A 21093-nucleotide genomic window follows, 5' to 3' on the forward strand; every position below is an offset into this window, starting at 1 on the left:
TGAAATTTAATTTTATATCTATGCAAGAATTTTTATTCCAGTTTTTCTTCATGAAGATTTACCTTGAATAAAATCTACTTATAAAAATTAGAACAATCATTACATAATTTTCCATTTTAGAAACCATCTAATTGTATTTAAAATTTAAGTCAGATAACCCTCAGATTTGGAAAGTATACCATTTTGAAATAAAAAATATCTGAAAGACTATAACGCAGGCCTTCCAGAGATCTTAGTAGCATCATAATTAAAGTAAGTATAGCTTCTTTATGTACAGGCATAAGCCATTACATAAAGAAGCTATGTTGAAGATGATCACATTGTAGTTTGTTAAAATGTAAATAAAGGTTTTTTTAAATAATTCTTATTATTATATTGTCAGACCTCAAAAGATCATCCCATAGACTTCTAGATTATCATGTAAATCATTTGAGTTTGTCATAATGATAATATAAAATTACTGTTAATTTATAATTAAACTCAAGATTGGGATTGAATTCAACATTTTGGTGCATTGTGTAATTTTTTTCAAATTTGGTCATCACACATATTCTTCATGTTCTTTTTTAATAGAATTTTTTATAAATCTACCAATAAAATTAAATTTTTTATTTTATTAATTAAATTTTTAATTTGGAAAATTTGCATAGAACACTAGTACACTAAAAGAAATTAAAATTCAAACCAGGGAAGCAAGTAGTTGGCAGTTTATTGTTCTTGGTTTAGCAAAGTGAAAAGATCCAATTGAAAAGTTAGATCTTTTTCATGTTTCTGAATTGACTAAATTCAAATGTAATAAAACTCACTCAATTGCTGATGCCTATTATAGACACTACAAACAAACTTTGCAAACTTTGTTTGCAAGGAAATCAAACATTTTACTGTATTTTTATTTTTTTATGGTATGTGTTAGAATGTTTTGTATTTTTTAATTTTGCAGAAAATTTAATGAAATATAAAAATCATTTTTATTACAGGCACTGTAACATCTTATAAATATTGGTTTAACAAATTAAATAACAAAACATTTAATTAAATTTAAATCATTTAATTATTTACGAAAATGAACAGAAAAAATTCAAGTCAATTTCATAATTTCTTCATTTCAAGCAGTAAACACCTCTTGTTGCACGATAAAATGTATATGACATCCTAGTTAATCTAGATGTGATCAGTCATGTCATGGCATTACATTTGCTATAGCAATGGTTATTCTTTCTCTCATATATTTAGACCATATATCTTCTTTACGTAGACCAGATCAGATGTCTTTCTGGGCAGAAATCAGGATTGCTTCTCCTTGTCCAGCAATCCGGAAATATAATATTCAAGTATACCTCAAACATTGCAAATAAGATGAAGTGATATATTATCTTGCTGAAGGATTTCTGCTATCATATTATCATATTAGTATAAAAAATTTGATAAAAAACAAAATGTTCTAACATTTAGATCATTGGCTAAGTAACAACTGTTCAAGTCCAAGAACAGTTGTCAATAATCATGCGTTATTCCATATCATTGTTTGTTTATTTGGGATGAGTCACAAACATTTTGAACAATTTCATGTGGTTGTTGAGATCTATAAATTCTACAACTGTAACGATTGACACATCTGCTCATATGAATATTTGCCTTGTTAATGAATATACCCTCTTAAGGAAACTTTTAAAATCATAATCATCAATTCTATACAGCATGTACTTAGCAAATTCAACTAGTTTAGGATGGTTACTTGCCTTAATTTTGCATATAAGCGGATGATTTTAGTGTGCCGTTTCAAATGTCTATGAAGCATATTTTAGCCGACCATTTTAAATACATTATGCTCCAATCTGCTATGGACATTTTATTATATGTTATATATCCAATCTGCTACAGACATTCTGGTTATAATTTTACTATTGTATTAGACTAATCATTCTTGTCTGAAGTGGGAGATCAACCAAAAGATTTCAAATTTTATACTCTTCCTAAATTTTTTTTAATTTATTAAATCATTAAATTATGATCTAATGTGTTATAACATTTTGAATGTTAGTTAGTCAATATTATGGTCACAAATAATTTAGACATACAATATACACTATGTTTTCTGTTGTATAGCTGCCATTGCACTGATTGGAACAGCAAGGTTTAGGATGGGTTAATACTCACATTTATAGCACATTCTTGACCTCTATAATAATCAAAATAACCTCATTGTTTTTAAGTAGTTATTTACAAAAACAAATAAATAAGTTGATTATCTGAAATATTTTATAGACGACCTTGTGTAATACAGTGAAGAAAATATTATTTTATTAAAGCAATTTTTACATTATAGATTTTATATATGTATTCTTCAATTAGCTTTCATGCTTCATTTGTATTTAATTATTTCTTTTAAGTATTAGTTAATAGATTTTCATACAAGTTTTTCTTTATATTAATTTTATTCCAATCTGTTGCGTGTGGCATCTTTCATTTTGTTTTATGTTTTGTTAACAAGTGTATGGCAGTTGTCCGTTATATATTGTGTACTTTGATTGTTTTCTTTAATCTGAAATATGCTTTGTGTTCTTTGTATCTATGAATTAAAATTACATGAGCTTATTCTATGTATGTGTTGCTTTACATGTGGTGGTGCTACATTTTAGAAGGTATATGTTATTGTCATCATATATACTTAAATAAAGCACTTTTATTTCACAGCACATTTTCATTATGGTGGTTTTTTTTTATTATTAGGTTAGTAGATAATCTGAATGCATGTTTTAAAAAATTGTTTGCACTTAAGTTTTTTTATGGGGTAAAATTATTATCTTGCTACTTATAATTTGTTTTCAGAGTGTATTATTTTTACCTTATTTCAGCCCAGAACCTTTCACAAGTCTCCCTTTCCTGAATTTTAATCTCTTTTAATGAAAACTAAATAAATAATTTTTTTTTATGTTTTCTATAAAATTATTATAAAATTCATTAACTTCTGTTTATTCTTTTTAGATGTAATGAAACATGACTGGTACACTTATTACTATTTGTTTTTTTAAATTTACATTTGCACATAAATTTATTTTCATTTGAAAATATCATCAATTATGAAATGTTATTATGCAATTTTATAATAATTGAAAGATTGTTTGATGGTAGCTGCTTTGATTATTACTATCTAATAAATACTAACAGTATTCCCAGAAATAGTGATTTGCCCTTTTTAACACTAACGAACTATGGGAACTAACTTATTAAATTTGACTGCTACAAGAATTTTATGTTTATTTTACACTCCCAATTTCCAGGCTGCTACCCAGAGATATTTCAGTGTTATCAGGACCATATTCACATTTGTGCCCTGGTAGACCTACCCATCTACAAGATTTTTTTTTTGGGAGAACACTGTATTTCTTTTTGTATTTTCTGTTGTGTGTAGAGGTGTAGTGTTATTTGTAATTTGCCTAACACTTTCTTAAAATTATAACTATATATTATATTATTATAAATTTTTTTAATAAAAATTTCTAACCACTTAAAATATAAAATTAACATGATCTCTATGACTTCATGAAATAAATTGTCCTCATTTCTTTGGTCAGAACCTTAATCATGAGCAACTTCCTTCTAAGGTATATTAGTCTATATTTTTAAAAACGTTTTTGCAACTACAACTTAAATAACTGTCTGCAAATATTGTAAATTTTTAGCTAATTACAGTTGTATATAATGCACAAGATAATTTCTAATTCTGTAATACAGTATTAGCTATTATTCTTATGATATAACAATTACAATATGAAATAGTGTCTAATCTATAATTAGTGCCTAATCTATAGTTGGAAAAAAAAGAATTATGATAAGAATATTTTAAATAATTTAATATCTTTGATATGTGACTAATCCTACTCTAATAAAATATTAATCCTGCTCTGGAGCAAAATCCTTATTCTATGGCTGAGGTTAGTAAAGTAGTGCATGACTCAGTAGTGATTTAGATGATATTTTGTTAATTAAAATTTTTTTCTGTTGAACATTTTGTTGGCTTGAAAAACAAACTTTTTTTACAAGAAAAAATTATTTTTTAAATGTTTATTAATAAACCACTTATTAGTAAGCTGATTCATTGAATGGAAATGAATTGTTACTTTTGATGAATGTAAATAAATTTCTCCTGTTAATAAAAAAATATTAAAAAAGATCCAAAAGTGGATTTCATGATAAAAATTGTGTTTCATTTTTGTGCTATTTTCTTTTGTGAGACTAAGCACTTTTTTGACTGAAATGATTAAAATATGTAGTTTAGAAAATTGAAAACTTTAATAAAAAGTGAAGCAAGTAAACCTCAACACTCTGTAATTATTATAAATATTAAAATTCTTTTATGTTTTACAATTTTTTATGTCATTTTTAAAACAAATTTTAATACTAATATTTTTTATCCTGTTATTTTCCTGTTACATTTAAATTTGATTTAGTTAAATCCATATTCTCTTGTATTTGTAAAATATCATTAATATTTATTATTGTTTATTGTGGATGTAATACATATTGTGGTTAATGTGCCTTCTGTTGCATTCTGAAATCAGATGTCTGTATTTTAATCTAAATATAACTTAAACTTACCAAATAGCATTCAACACTAAGCACTGTATACTTATTACTTTGATGTTTCTGAAGGTACCTTACGATGAGCAATATTTTACAGCAATATGTTGCAATAATTGTGTAGCCAATTTGGCTAGTAAAGATGTGGTTAAATAATTATTTATTTCATCACACCTTTATTACTTGGCCTTTGGTACCAGCTACCAAGGGCCAAACAGAGATAGGTAGGTACATCTGTTTCTGTCCCCTTCTATACAAGAACTCCTTTCCTCACTCTCTCTTAGCACTTGACAAAGGTCATCTCTTCTTTTGCCACAAGCAAGTACTGGCCAACCTCTGCCAATCACTGTAAAGTTATAAACTCTTGTTATCATATGCTTTACTTTGTTAGTAATTTAAGATTTATCTACCATTTTATTTTTTCTTACTTTTCCATTATGAATTTAATTTAATTTCTTAACAACATGATCATAAATGAATGAGAAGAACTTGAGATCATAAATATAATTTATCTTTGCCCATAGTTATGGGCTGTATATTTTATGAAATGCAAAGATGAAAGTAGAAATAAAACATTTTAACAGGCACACTATTGTTGCTGAGTTTAATCTGATCAACAAAGAAGCAAACATCCACAGAGAATCTTGCCAACCTGCATGGTAGAGTAATAGTATCTCAGACTCTTTCATCCAGAAGTTCACAGGTTCAAATCATTTTCAAACATTACCTAAATTTCATTCCATACTGTCGTGCCCAAGTTTCAAGCTTATATGACAAAAAAGCATACAGAAAATTGAAAGTCTGAGAACCCAGCCAAAAATGAACATAAAACAAGATATTGTTTAATTTACCCTAATATGCTCCTTTGATCTATTTATCAGTGCTTTACAAACTTCTGCACACAGTTAACTAAATAAAATCAGTGCAATCTGAATTATATATATCAGATTATTAAAGACTTCTCTTACGAAAAAAAAAATTGGTAAACTTGTAATAATTTGTACAGTTTTCCTCATATTTCTATCATGTTTTTCTCTTTTAAGAGAGGTACATAAAAGATGATAATTTAAAATTACTTTTTTGGCATTCATTAAACATTTTTAAACAGATTTAAATTTAAACTATCTGAATTACTATTCTTGAACTGTTTACTGTAATAAAAAACATGCATGTATTTTTTTTTAGTGTTATTTACATGGTTATGCAGCAGGATATTTATGGTAGACATTGTGCATTATTATCCTAGTCCAGCTTTGTTATTTTCACCTCATTAATCCATCTAAGACTGACAATAATCTGATATGTAAACACACAGTAATGTAGCTATAAACATTGTTCACCAATCTTGAATGAAAACATTGCCTGACTACAATATTTAAATTTGTTGCTTGCAATATTGTTGAAAAATAATTTCAACAAATAATGCCAATATTATACAATTTTAATTACCAGTCTAAGTGTAACTGATAAGTCCTTCATGGTGACAGCAGAAGGACATAATGTGTTTTATGTAAGAGTAGCATATCATATAACTTTGTTTTCTACATGTAATAATTATTACTTACAGCATAATTATATTCGGATATCATTGAAAATTAATACTTAAGTGAGTATAAATTTGTAATTCATTACTACAAAAACAAATTAAAATTAATTTATCACATTAATAGTTTTAACATTATTCTTCATTACAGCACTTTTTTCCTGTTTTCTTTTTCTGCAAATATATTTTGAATGTACAAGTTTTATGCATGAGACTGTTTGCATAAAATGTTATTAATTGAGCAAAAATAATGATATGAAGATTTTTGTTAAGATCAATAATTTTTCATACAAGCATTACAGACAGGGCTTTCTTGGACCAAAATTTCCTTAGATCAAAGTGCAATATGTTCCACAATAATGCAGAATTGCTTTTATTGAATATTAACATTTACTTTATGATTGGATAATTTTATGGAAGAAATTTTTATGATAGTACTATTTGGCTAAAGCACTATAGATAAACATTCTTAGAAGAATTGTGAAAAAGAAATGAGTATGTTTTATTTATATTTCTTCTTATCTAAGAATTTTAATAACATCTCTAGAAGGAAATGATAAAAAAAGCCATCATGAAATAACTTAAGAACTAACTACACAATAGTCAAGATTAGAATGGTGTTATAAATTCTCATGATTGCATATTAAACAATTCTGAGATATGATTAAAATAAAAATTTATTTATTTTTAAAAGAACTCTTAATATGCAAAATATTATTTATTATTTGCAAATTTAAATGTCTGTTTACCCAACACTATGACATCATATGTTTAATTATATACAGCTTTTCTAGAATAAATACTTAGGTATTTATCATATGAAGAAAAAACTTAACTTTCACTTTTTTTATGATTTTGGATAAAAATTTAAGATCTAATTTAAAAATAATTTCAGGATTCTACAAGTCATGAACAATTATTTTTAACATCCTACTTATTTAATAGCCAATCTAAAATCTAATATCCTCATACCAAACAACCTTTTTTTGTGAAACAGAGTTTTAAGAAGACCATGAAATTACCTCTCTATAGTACAGCCCTTTCCTAGCCCAAAATGAGAGTACTTACTCTCATTTCAACGAACTTGGTTCAGGCAGAATCATTAAAAAGTACTGCAATAATAATTTTTATTTTACTTTAGTTTGACAATAGAACAGCTACCCAAGCCTTAGTATATTGCACAACTAACGCAGGTAACACAGAACACTTTTATATACATGCACACAAATTTTAATATAGGTACATCAGTTTTTTCAACTGAAGTATAAACTTCTCAGATGGTAAAAAATAATCTACCTTATCTTCATAATTAATGAAGATAATTATTAAGATATTATCTTAGTAATTAATTAATTATTCTATTAGTTGGAGAAACAGTACCATGATCAGAAATAAGAATAGATGCATTTCTTAGATTGACTCATAGTATGTGGAGATGAAAAACAGTGGAAAAATATGGAGAGATGTTGAGATTTAAATTTAAAGCCTAGCCAACTGAGAAAATTAATTTGCACATATTCAAGATCCTCATCGGTATAATTACGATTTCTGTTCCATGTGGTAGTGGAATACTCAATTATACTGTGAACCAATGATTTATACCAAACAACACAAATATCAATGTTCTTTAAAGGCCTGGCCAGCCATTTAAATAAGCCCAAATTATGCTTGGCCTTACTAATTACTACTGACCTTACTAGTATGTCATAACTACAAAATATGCATGACTAGTTAGATATAACTTACGGTCCAGTAGGATGCCAAGATCCATGACTTTATCAATTGTAGAAATTTTAAAAGAGTTGATTGTATAGTTGAAATGAGAGATATTGTTTTTCTTGTAAACTGAACATTATGAATTTTATTAAATTTAATCTGCATTGTTTTGAGCTATGAAAATAAAATTAATGTTATTCTGCAGAATAGTGTAATCATCAGTAGAACAAATTGGATGGTAAATTTTCAAATCATCGGCATAAATGGAAAAACCAACAGGAATAATCTCAGTCACATCATTTACAAAAAGCAGGGGAAGCTGCAAAACTCTGGAAGTGGCACATAATTCATGTTCAGATACAACACCAGCATAGCGAACATTAAACCACCTGTCCTTGAGATATAAAGAAATCCATTTGATCAGGTGATCACTGAAGCCAAAATTTTAAGTTTTTGAAGAAGGAGAAAGTGCAGTATTTTGTCAAAAGCTTTGACAAAATCAAAGTAGATGGTGTTAACCTGACGTCTGTTCTCTACATTTGAACCAATCACAGCAAGGAAGAAATTTAAATTTAAGGAGGTAGAACACTGTTTCAGGAAACCATGCTGGTGAATGGATAGTTTATGATGGACGCGACTGTAAATATGGAAACATATGACAATTTTAATGATGTTAGAGAAGGAGGGTAAGATTGAGATCGGATGAAAATTGTTTATAGTGGGGCATCCAGGCTTAGGAATGGGAGTGACAGTTTTCTTCCAGAGGTTAGGAAAGGATGCAGAATAAAGGCTCCAGTTACAAATAAAAACCATGATGGAGCGATGGTATGGCCAATGCCTTAAAATTGTCAATCTTTAAATTTATTTAATTACAACTAATATATCATGTTCAGGCGATGATAACGTGAAAGTGTTTTTCACCCAGAAAACAAAAAAAAATCTATCTATCTATAATTAATTCTATCTTGTGGTGCAGCTGGCCAGTTTGGAATATCCAGCATTCAACTTCTAAATGGCGGCCTAAATATCAGCAAGAATGATATTTGGAATGTCACTATCAGAATACTGAAATGTTTTCAACAACGGAGAGGAAGATTCCTGATCTTCTGGAAAAGATCCTTTGGAAAAGAAAACCATGATGAAAATATGGTGACCTTTTCAATAGGCCGGCTTAGAAGTACATTAGTCCAATCGGGGTTGGCAATATCATTATAAAGATAAAAAATCACCCTTTGCATAATCAAAAGATGGATTCATTTTGCTATAGTTTATAATTAAAGAGTTAGTAATTGAAACAGAAAAAGGAGGATGAAATATATCTAAAAAAAACACCAGTTCTTTCAACTTTAGTGTACAGATTAGTTAAAACCAGATCAGGGTAAGAACAAGCTCCATCAAGACAAAAATTAGCTGAAGTAAAATCTAGATTTAGATAATAATCCACCAAATTGAAAAGAATATTGGCATATTTAGAATAAAAAGTGATATTAGGTGAAAAGGATTGGGAAGCCCATTGCACAGCAGGTGCATTAAAGTCAACAACAAAAAGAATGTCATGTTGAAGCGTGTCAAGCTGGTTAACAAAATGTCGAAGTAGTTTTTCATAAAAGATGAATAAATTAAAACTAAAAAGTAATGAAAAACGAAAAAGAAAAACTCTTCATGCCGGGTCTTGGAAAGTCAATGCAAATTATTTCAGGAACACTCTCTAAGTTGGTTCTTTGAAGACATTTAATACCTCTTTCTACTGCCACAGACACCACCATCAGATATTGGGGTTCCTCACTTTATCAAATTCTTTTGTTGAAACCTCAATGTGGAAAGAACTATAATTTGAATGTTTGGTGTTTAAGCAAGTACATTCCTCTTGTGTCAGTGACAAGAGAACTAAAAGAGACATATTATCCGCAGCTGTAACATGTGGATTAAAACAGGTAACAAACAAAGCTCTCAACCTGGGGTGAACCAATTCAACCGTAACATAACTAGACCCAATTGTGTAAGATCTAGATTTAAATTTGTATTTACTACTGTTGTTTTTATCCAGGTTAGAAGATGACGCAATGACTTTTCCTTTCCTCCTCCTAAACAGAGTCCAACCTCTGGCCTCAACAGTACAAGCTAGTACAAGTATCACTGGAAAGTGCCTTGTCAGAATTATGATAATTATTACTGGCATCACCAAAAATATTATTTTCATTCAGAATGTTTGAAGTGCTTGTGCCATCAATTTTATTAAAAATAATGATAACATCTGATGTGGTATTGGAATTAACATCATTCTCCATCATAGAAGAATGGTCAACAGAATTAAAAAGATCATAGAATGCCATCATAGATACAATAAGTTATACAACAAGTACAATGGTGCAATGAGAAACCAGAAACCAGAGCAGACAGATCTGCAATCGTCAACTTTAGAGATGCATTTTCATCACACAGAGAACTAAGATCCACCTTCACTGAAGAAAACTTGGACTGGAGAACCTGAAAAATTTCAGAAGCTACCTCCTCAACAACTGACTGATTCCTCATAACAGTAGAATTATCAATACTACTATTCACAGTGAGGGGCTTACCAATATCATCCACAACCCAACCAGATCATTAATTCACAATCGAAATTTACTCAAAAATGCATCCCTCAAGGGTGCATTGTCTGTGCATGACAACCTGAACAGGTCGTCTGTGTGAATCCTAAACAGGATTTATATTTGCAACCATTTACAGAGTAGACAAATATTTAAACAAGATACATGAAAACAAAACAAAAATGGACTACATCTAAAGTTTTTCTGTTTGTCATAAAAAATCTTTTCACATACAGGACAAGCAACATTACTGCCTGGCATCACCATTCCTGTTAAAAAAAAAAAGAAGAAAAGAATTTATATATTTTATTATTTAGCCAAACCAGCTGTTCAAAATTTAAAAAAAAACCATTGACTGATACTTATGTTATTCAACAATTTTAAAAACAAATATAGTACATAATACTTATCCAATAAAAATAATTTAACACCTGGCTGAATTTTATGCTATACAACACACAAAACACAAAAATGGGTAACAAACAAAGCTCTCAATCTGGGGGTGTACAACATACACAAAAATGGGTAACAAACAAAGTTCTCAATCTGGGGTGAACCAATCAAACTCAAACCAATCAAATTCAAAACTCAATAATTTTAATGTCTTACAGGTTATTTTTTTATATACTAATTTTATTACATAATATCCTTAAAAATGTTCTTTCTATTACTTTGTATATTCATTATTTTTATGTATGAATACACAATAAACATGTATATTATCGGGAAACATCCTCTCTTTAATCATTGTTAGATTTATGTTTTGCAATGCTGCTCTGATCAAGGTTTTCCCGTAATTTCCCTTGATCCTTGTTGCTCAAACACTGGGACATGGATTATTACACCTATCCATTCTTAATGTGAATTATGTAAAGTACAGAATAAAATATCATCTTATTTATATTTTATAAAACGATTATTTTTATTATTATTATTAAAATAAACTGTTATGTGGATCTATTTGTTGCCAGTTTGGAATATTTACTTACCAGTTCTCATTAATAACATAAACATTGCAAAAGAGAATTAATTAAGACTTTTACTTTGTTACTTACTATCTTAAAAAACTTTAAATCTATTCTTTTTTTTCATGAAAACCATGAATTAAATTATATACTTTCTGATAGGTTTTATAGTTTGTAACAATCAGTTCAACTGAATGTCGCTACATGAAGAGAAAAGACTTTCTATATATTTTAAATAAATCTGTCATTAAAATTTGGCCAAAAAATACATGGTTAAAAAAAAATCATTGCACTGTATCCTAGCAAATGATATTAAACAACTTCTCGTAAATCATAATACTTTTTGTACAAATCTTAACATTCCCTTACTTAGTATATGCAAGTTTCTTTACAGAGAAAGTATGTTAAATTTGTTTCTTTACATAGTCCCAGTCTTTTCTTACAGGTGGAACTCATGTGAAGTATCTGAGGTATAGGACCCATTAATCAACCCACCGGGTTGGTCTAGTGGTTAACGCGTCTTCCCAAATCAGCTGATTTGGAAGTCGAGAGTTACAGGGTTCAAGTCCTAGTAAAGCCAGTTATTTTTACACGGATTTGAATACTAGATCGTGGATACCGGTGTTCTTTGGTGGTTGGGTTTCAATTAACCACACATCTCAGGAATGGTCGAACTGAGAATGTACAAGACTACACTTCATTTACACTCATACATATCATCCTCATTCATCCTCTGAAGAATTATCTAAACGGTAGTTATCGGAGGCTAAACAGGAAAAAGAAAAGGAGGACCCATTAATCAGAATATAATGAACATTTGTCTATGAGTAATAATGTTTATTATTCAGTCAGCTCTTGTGATAACCAGAATGAGTGTCATTTGTAGGGCTGAATAACAGTTGCAGTTTTGATGGGCTTGACATACTGAAATTCAACAGTATATTTTTGCCCATTGAAGAAAGCACTGGGTATCTGTTCACTCCCACTTAGTCTATTAATCTTAGTATAGGATGTTGGTTATACTTGATAATTGTTGCTAGTTGTGGGAGTAACTTGTGTCTTATGTCAACCACATGCAATCTTTTGTTTATGGCACCTAATATACAAACAAATTATAACTATTACAGAAGTTATGAAGGATCACTGCAAATAATATTTATGCAAATAAGGTTAAACAGAAATAACAATAGCAATTCACTTTGAGAATAAGTAATAATGCATTTTCAGCTTTTCAACTTCTCTTTACTGAAAATATATTTAAACAATGTAATATATGCTTAGCTTATGTAGTATTATTGTTACACCTTTTGTAGATTGTCACTTTCAATAAAGTACTCTAGTCTTCACTTAATTCCAAAACCAATAGACGTTTCTTACACCACTAGCACCCATTGTTATAATCCATTAGTTAAAATTATTCTCAAATTACCTTCTGAGTTAATCTTTAGCCTTCAGTTTTTTCTAGATCATGTGCTCTTTACTATTAGCAGATCCCTTGTTCTTTACTTTTTTTAACATATCAATACTCTTCTCTTGACCTTGCCATCCTAATCTTCTTTCTCCCATTTTCTGCACTTGCTTGTTTTTTTCTCTTTCAAGTATATGTTTTGCACCTTCTTCAGCAGTCTAAACTCAATGACCCATTTTAATATGTATATCTAAGTACTTGTAACACCAATTATCCTCTCCTAGCACCTTCTTGTGTCCATCAGTCTGATGTATGCAACTTAAAAGTTGTTTACCAAATGTTTATATCCTACCTTTTCTTCTTGGTTACATTGATATCTAACTTTCAGTATTTCAATCATTTTTATCACTCTGCCCATCTTGTTTTCATTCTACTTCTAATATCACTTCACTCCACACCTAGTTTAATTATCAAACAAATCAACAGTTGGCACTTTCATTATCCTGTCTCCAGTTTCTTAGACCCCACTTTGTTATTCATTCCAAAAATTTTTAGTAATACAGTTTTGTTACAGAGAAAATTTTCTTTCTTTTTAGAACTTAGATCAGCAAAAGTATTCTTTGTAACAAATACTTTACTTGTTAAATATGATCAACAATTATTTATATTTATTAAAAGTATCTTTGAATTTTAATTATACTTCAATTTTACATTAATTGAAAAATAATATACAGGTGGCAGGTGAACGAAGAGAAGAAATGCGTTGGGAGCGAGAGCTAGAATGGCGGCATAAAAGAGGTAGTGCTGGTGCAGCTGTTAATGCTGGCCCATCAGTTGCTCCATCTTCTGGTGGCAGTAGCCCATCAGTTGAAAGGCGAATGTTCCCATCAGAAAACTGGCATAAACAAGGTTAATTTAAAATTTTGTTTTAATCAATAGTAATTATTGGTATCAATTTCTGATGATTTGTGATAAAAATATTAAACTCTCTAGATGGATTTCTATGAATTGTCTATCCTCTCCATCTGCTTTCCCTTTTCTAAATCCTTGATTTTTTTTTTTTTTTTTTTGGTTAAGTTAATCTACACTCCTAGAGAAACAACTGTAAGTAAAGCAGTGCTGCATTCTAACAAGATAATAAGTGACGTGTAAGATTAATGAGAAACTTGATTCTGATCTGCAGTTTCACTTGGTTTATAATGGTTAATATTGTTTTAATTTTAAATATTAACTTTATCAAATAAATTACTTTTTACTAATTAAGGTTTCTACTCCATCCACAGATTTTAATTTTCTGAACAAAATCTTTTTAAAAAAAAAATAGTTCTAAAAATATATAACTACTTTTTACTAGTTTTTCTAAAAATATTACCATGAAAAATTTTTTTTTAGATATGAGATTTCATAGTTATTTGTAATCAGTTCTATATCTGTTTTCTCCCATAGCCTCCTTTCACCAATCACATCGAACGATCTTGTGTTTTCTAAAGAGGGTGGTTCATGATGAGTAGCAAAGTGAATGGGATGCTAATATTAACAATAAAACAATAAACTTCACCACTCAATTAAGAACACTGTGTTACCATGGAACTCCTCATGCAAAAATGACCGCCAAGAGGAAGTTATTATTTGCCGTTTGTGAATAGGGCACACTAGGCTTACTCATGGATATCTAATGACGCAAACAGATGCATCTGTTTGTGCATGCTGCAACTGTCAACTAACAGTGCACCACATCCTTCTGGATTGCATCTCTTATGCAGCATTGTGTCACAAGTTTAAAGTAGGGGCTAACATGTGAATTATTATAGGGATAATGAAATGTTTTCTTATGTTTTATGATTTCTTAGAGTCTTCTGTTTATATTCAAATATTTGAGTTACCATAATGTGTTTCAGCTATTTATGCATTTGCTGCTGCAAAGCAGAGGATGATTTTATTATTTTAATTGAGATAGAAGCTTTTTCCTTCTAAGATTTATTTTTACGACGCTGGGTTTTAGTTTATAATTAATTTTTAATTGTCAATCTTTAAATTTATTTAATTACAACTAATATATCATGTTCAGGCGATGATAACGTGAAAGTGTTTTTCACCCAGAAAACAAAAAAAAATCTATCTATTTCTCTTTCTTTGATTTACAATAATTCTTAGCCTTATTCTTGTCTGGATCTCATAGAATTCTGTCAACTTCTAATCTTTGAATAGTGTTTTTCAAAATTGTAATTTTCTTTCTTTTCCTTCAATATGTCATCATGTATTCATAGTTTTGTCGCTTTACCTTTCTATTCTTGCCATATAATTCTTAGTTATTTTCTACCTGCACTTTTAATATCAGTGTATTTAGGCTTCAAAATTGTCCTTTCTTTTCTAATTGTTACTTCTACCTTTCCAAAAATTATTTTTTCCCACTTCACCACCTTTCTCTTGGTAAATTTTTCCTTCAGCCTTTGACATTTTTTTTAATTGCATTTCTTGAAAATTGTTTAAGTTTCCTGGCTTCATCATTTGCTGCATTTTATAGGTACTTTCAGAATTTCAATATATATCTCATTATTTTCTGTCACCTGTTTTACCTTCCTACTTAAAGCTTCCATTTCTGCATTAATTATTTCTTCTTTAATGAGATTTTTTTTTAATTTTATGCTAACTCAAATAGTAAAACAGTCTATAGTAGATTGGTTTAACAAGGAAGAAATTTTCAAAATTAATTTTTTTATGATTTGAAATGTATATTGTTTAAAAAAATGGTTATTTTATTAAAAGTAACAGAATTCAGAGACAGAGTCACTGGTGATTTGAATTCAGAAATGTATGAGTCGCCTACTAAAAATATTTTTAAGAGTTTAAATATAAAAGATATAAAAAACCAACTACCCAGTTTTTTTTTGTGTTGTAATGTCCTGGCTGTCTCAGATAATGTAATATTATAAAATAGACACATATATTATACAAAAGTATTATAAAATAGAATAATATTTGTAATAACTTGTTCAAACATTTTGAATGAGTAAAAAATTTTATTTTACATCAATTTGCTATTTTACAAAGATTACAAAAATTTCAGTCACTAAGTAAGTAATGTGGTTAACTCTACAGCAATGAAAGAATTAAACTTACAACATAAATTTCATTCTGACTAAATTGTGATAAATATTCATATCTACCTTTGGGTACATTCTACAAAGTTAACCATTGCGATTCTATTTTAAATTTCTACTTAATCATTTTACTCCCACTTTATTACCTCTTTTCTACCTTATATATTTTATTATTTGGTATCTTCATATATGGTATCATTACTCATTATTCATCTCTTGGTGAAGTGGTAGGTGTAATAAACCTGCACTATTTTTAATGACTTGGATTTTAGATCTAAAACTCGATAAATAAGATTTCTCTTAACTGGTGCTTGCATAACATACCTGTTTTCTTACCACGTCCTTATTCATTATTATTCCTACCCCATACTTCTGTTACCTAATTTTATGTTAATTATTATTTAGTCTCATGACCAAAAATCATCCTCTTTTTAAACCTAACTTTACTAATTTTGTCAACATTCTATTCCTTATTTTTAGATATGCCATTATTATTTAAACTTTTTAATTCTGCACACTAACAAAGAATACACTTTTTCTGATCAGTATTTCCTAATTTCTAATTTTCTCTTGAGTATTTCTAATTTTAAGGCCTGAATATTTTATTTCTAAAATAACCAAGAAATGCAATAGAAAATATTTTGTACAATGAATTATTTGTATAATGAAGTAATGAATTATGAGAAATGCAATAGACATGTTTTGTATAGAAGAATGAAGGGTTTCAAATCAGAAAAATAAAATGTACATATTGTGTGAAAATACAGATTTCATTTTGCAGTATTTTCAGTTGTGCAGTTCTCAAAGGCCGACTTAAATGCTAAGCTTTAAGTTTTGCTGTTTACACCAAAACAATTACTTATTAGTTTATACTTTCAGTAACTATTGATAACTTATTCCCTCCATTTAGGAATCATTCCTTAGTCTCTTCTGTCTATAAAATTAACCTTATTTAACCTTACCAGCACTATAACAATCTATTTCTTGGAAGTTCACAGACTTCATAATGACAGCATTTATCCACTAAAACTACCAGACTGAAAGAAGATATGATCACGCTTTTTTCACAGCACTATATTCAAAGTTGGAAGTAATGATTTGGACATATAAGTCTATGGAATTCCAACAAGTTGGATATAGCTGTGGAATAAAATATAAAATAATATTTTTATATTAATTTACTCAATAATTAAACGATCAATACTATCTTAAACAGTCCTTAACCAGGTTCGTTTGCAGTTTCCATAGAACTATCTTCTGAGATAGGCCAGCAACCCTCGATTTCTGAACTTAACTCAGTTTCACTTCCACCAGAATTAATTTCCAATGCATCTTCACTACCTGATGTCTCATCATCACCCATCCCTACATTTGTAATTATGCTTTCAATGGCAATTTGCAATAATGCATCTATTTTCCAGCAAAAATTCATTATCTCCTGAACTTTTGACACTTTTAATCATTTCCAGTCTTCTACAGTAATTGATGAAATTGCATCTATTGTTAACAGCTGTCAGTTCTGTTAATGACATGTGGGACAAACATATTGTGGTCTCAAAAATTTTTTTTTACTAGATTGTAAATAAATTCAGCGATGTTAAAATCTGGGTGATAAGGTGGCAATCTAAGCACTGTAATTCCTTTGTTATTTAGTATTTCATATAATTCATATTGCGATTCTAGGCTGTGTAATTTGACAGTTTCTAAAAGTTCTTTTTTTGTTACATCTGGGTTGTAGTCAATTTTATTTTTTTGGAGCCATTCTCGAATATAATTTTTCAATGAACTGGATGACAGAGGTTTATTATTTTTTATTATGGTAAGCTGCATTATCTATGACTAAAATACAATTTGCGCGTAGTCCTGGAATAACTTGCTTTTCAATATATTTCAAAAAATGTTCATTGTTCATTTCTTTACGATAATCCTGTTTTACTCTTGGAATCGTATATTAAAAAGTGCCAACTATGAATCCCATGTGAACCATGTGAGCACTTATATGAGCCACAATTAAACAGTCACTAGCACTTCTATTAACAAAAATGCCTGGTACACCATCACTTTGCTAGCACTTTTTTACCATATAATGTGTGTGCACCCAAGTTTCATCTTATAATATGACCAGTCTCGTTTGCTCGAAGTTGCATTTTTTCAGATACCTAAGTAAAAATGCACGTTTTGCGATTACATCATCTTGTTCACACAAAATCAGTCTATTGTTTTTACACTTTCTGAATTGAAAACCCATCGATTTTATAATTTTCCATAGTGCTTCCCTACTACTGGTAAAATTCAGTTCCTTGCAACAAAAATTCTGTAATTTTTGTATAGTAGATATTTTCTTATAGAATTCAAAATATTTAAGAAATTCTCTTGTAATAACACACCTGTCAAAATCATTTATTTCATATTTATTATGAGTAATGTATTTCTTTTTCTTTTTTGCATCTGAATTTGAGAATCACTAGCCTCTGTATCATATCTGATTTTCCTGCTGTCAATTACATTCCGTCACTTTCACAAGAGGCAACAATACTCCATTTTTTCTTTGCCTATGAACTTAATAACATTAAATGAAAGACGACACACTTGACTGCAAAGATATCTTAACACTTCATTTGACATCTTAACATGATAACAACAACTGTTACAATTTCCAATGCAAAGAACAGAGAATGTTTGTTTTTATTAGTAATAACACGTCTACAAATTACATAATACGTATAACTACATGCCTATTTTAAACTTATAACCCATAATTCTATGACTCATGTGTCCCTGTTTGTCATAATATCATTACTTAAACCAAAAAATTGATATAAGAAATTTACACTTTATTTACTTATATATGTTTTTTTTAGTACAATATATTTTCATCATGCTTGTGTTTTAAAGTACTTTGACTAAGAAAATAATTGCTCTTACTACAAAATAACAGGGCAAAAGATAAAATTCATTATTTATACAAAAATAGCTGTAATTAAGCAGAAGAAAAGCTGATGTTTTATCATTAAACATTGAAATTAAAATGACATCAATTAATTCATTAATATGAAATTAATATAAAAAAACCTAATAAATAATATAATGTTTTGCAGCACTATCATGATATGCGTCTGAGTCCATACACACAGTCAATAATGTTTAAAACAGTAATCTAATCTCACAGCAAAAGTCATAATTACTTTACTAGTACTACTGGAACATGACTGTACACAGCAGTAGTTCTCATAAGCTCTCCAAATATGCACCTCACCTTGTCAACTAGTACAATATATGAAATAAAATACAGCAAAAGATGAAATTTATGTATATACTTTCAAATACCTACCTCTGTTATCCTCATAAAATATTTTTATAATTTTATAATATTTTTTAAGTAATAAAATATTCAATTTTCTGATAAATTTTTATCGTGCATTTCCAGAGGATGGTGAATTACTTGAGGGGGGAGATGATGATTGGAGACGTCATGGAGGAGGAATGCAAACACCTAATGTAACAGGTTCCACAAGAGGTACAAGTCGTCAGACTGTTCGTAGAAAATCAAGAGTCCAAAAACAACATAGCTATGATGATGAAATAAAAGGTTCAGGAACAACATCAGCTGGACCAAATCTAGGTCCACAAACTGGTGATGTAGGGCTAGGTAAATATTTTATTTTAATTTATTGTAATTTTACATTTACAATTATTAATTACCTCATTGTTCATTCAGTGTAATGATATCCTCTCAGAAATATTTTTTAGTCTGCGATTCTGTAAACACTTCCTGCTATGGTAGCAGCTGTAATAGGAGAAATGGCTCCTAACTTCCCAAAAATACATAAGCTACCTAACCCATCAACAAGGTAGCATGATTCCTACTAGCAAACATAATTTTGAAAGTCTAATTTCTCATGTCAAATTCCTAGACTCATGTTATGATTTTTAGAGGGAAATATATAAGATAATATATATATATATATATATATATATATAAAAGTACATACATTCAAATATATCCCAAACATTCACAAACAGTCACAAACATATGTTCCCTTTCATCACATGTAAGGAATATATATATTTATATCCATATATATAAATATACATAACAACAAAAAAGTCCTTACTTCCTTAAGGCTGCATTTCTGTTATATATAAGTAATGTACTGTATTGTTACTGGATTTATTCCTTAAAGTTTTTTTAAAAGGGTGGTTGGAAGATTATAAACATTTTTTATTTATTTATATTTAGTGAAACTTTTTATGTTTGTTGCTTATTCCTTAAAATTTATTGTGAGATTTAATAATTTAATTAATCAAATTGTGTTACCTGTTATTGTGATTTAATTATTATTGTAATAAAAATATTTTGGCTATTTTTTTCATATTTCTAATAAATATAAATATTCACTTTTACCATATTTTTTTTTGGGGGGGGATTACTGACTTTAAGATACAACAAATAGTTTTAATGAAAAACCAGATCAAATTTATCTTTTTATACCTATACTACAACCCCTTCAACTTTGTTTTGTAGCCATTTTCAGTGACTATCCAAGGAAGTCATACCAGTCACTGAAGATACTGACAAAAGTAACTGAAACCATTAAGATTACTAAAACCATTATAACCCTTTAATTTAAAACCATTTAACCCTTTAAAAAGAGTTATATAAATAATCTGATTCAGCTAGTCACTAAAAAGTAATAATCATGACGATATAATTTTCACTGATTATTGTCATGATCAAGAACACTGTATAAAAAAACTTAAGATAGAGTTATGTGTTGTATGTTAATTCTTATAAAACAATAATTAAACCACTGTATAATTCCAATAAAATGAAAACTCATACAATACTAATGCCATGTCTCACCAGAATTAGCTTGTCAAAACCAGGTCAGATACTTTCTCATGGTCTATTATGAAACGTAAGATCTGTTTCAAATGACCCTCGATTTTTTAACAATAGACAGGTAGAATTAAAACTAATTTCTTATCCTTGCTCTCATTTAAAACTGCAGTGTTCAGTGCTCTGGCTCACTGCTCATTCATGAAGGCTTTTCATTAATCATTCATTACAATTATGTCCTCTCAGAAATAATCTTTTTAAATTGCTCTTTTTGCAAGTACTCTTCTGCTAAAATAGCAATTAAGTAAAGGTGGCTGGGTAAAGAAACAAGTTTCTGATTGGTTCACA

At 28.9% G+C, this 21093-nt stretch overlaps 1 protein-coding gene across 1 annotated transcript in view; it reads left to right on the top strand.

Annotated features, from left to right (window-relative positions):
- Positions 1–21093, top strand: part of Fife (regulating synaptic membrane exocytosis protein fife) — a 588373-nt gene that overhangs the window by 432460 nt on the left and 134820 nt on the right. The window contains exons 8-9 of the mRNA XM_075369629.1: positions 13539–13713; positions 19333–19554. Of these exons, the coding sequence (XP_075225744.1) occupies positions 13539–13713; positions 19333–19554 (397 nt within the window). The remainder of the gene's footprint in view (positions 1–13538; positions 13714–19332; positions 19555–21093) is intronic.

The sequence above is a fragment of the Lycorma delicatula genome, chromosome 6, assembly GCF_047948215.1.
Source record: "Lycorma delicatula isolate Av1 chromosome 6, ASM4794821v1, whole genome shotgun sequence".
NCBI lineage: Eukaryota > Metazoa > Arthropoda > Insecta > Hemiptera > Fulgoridae > Lycorma > Lycorma delicatula.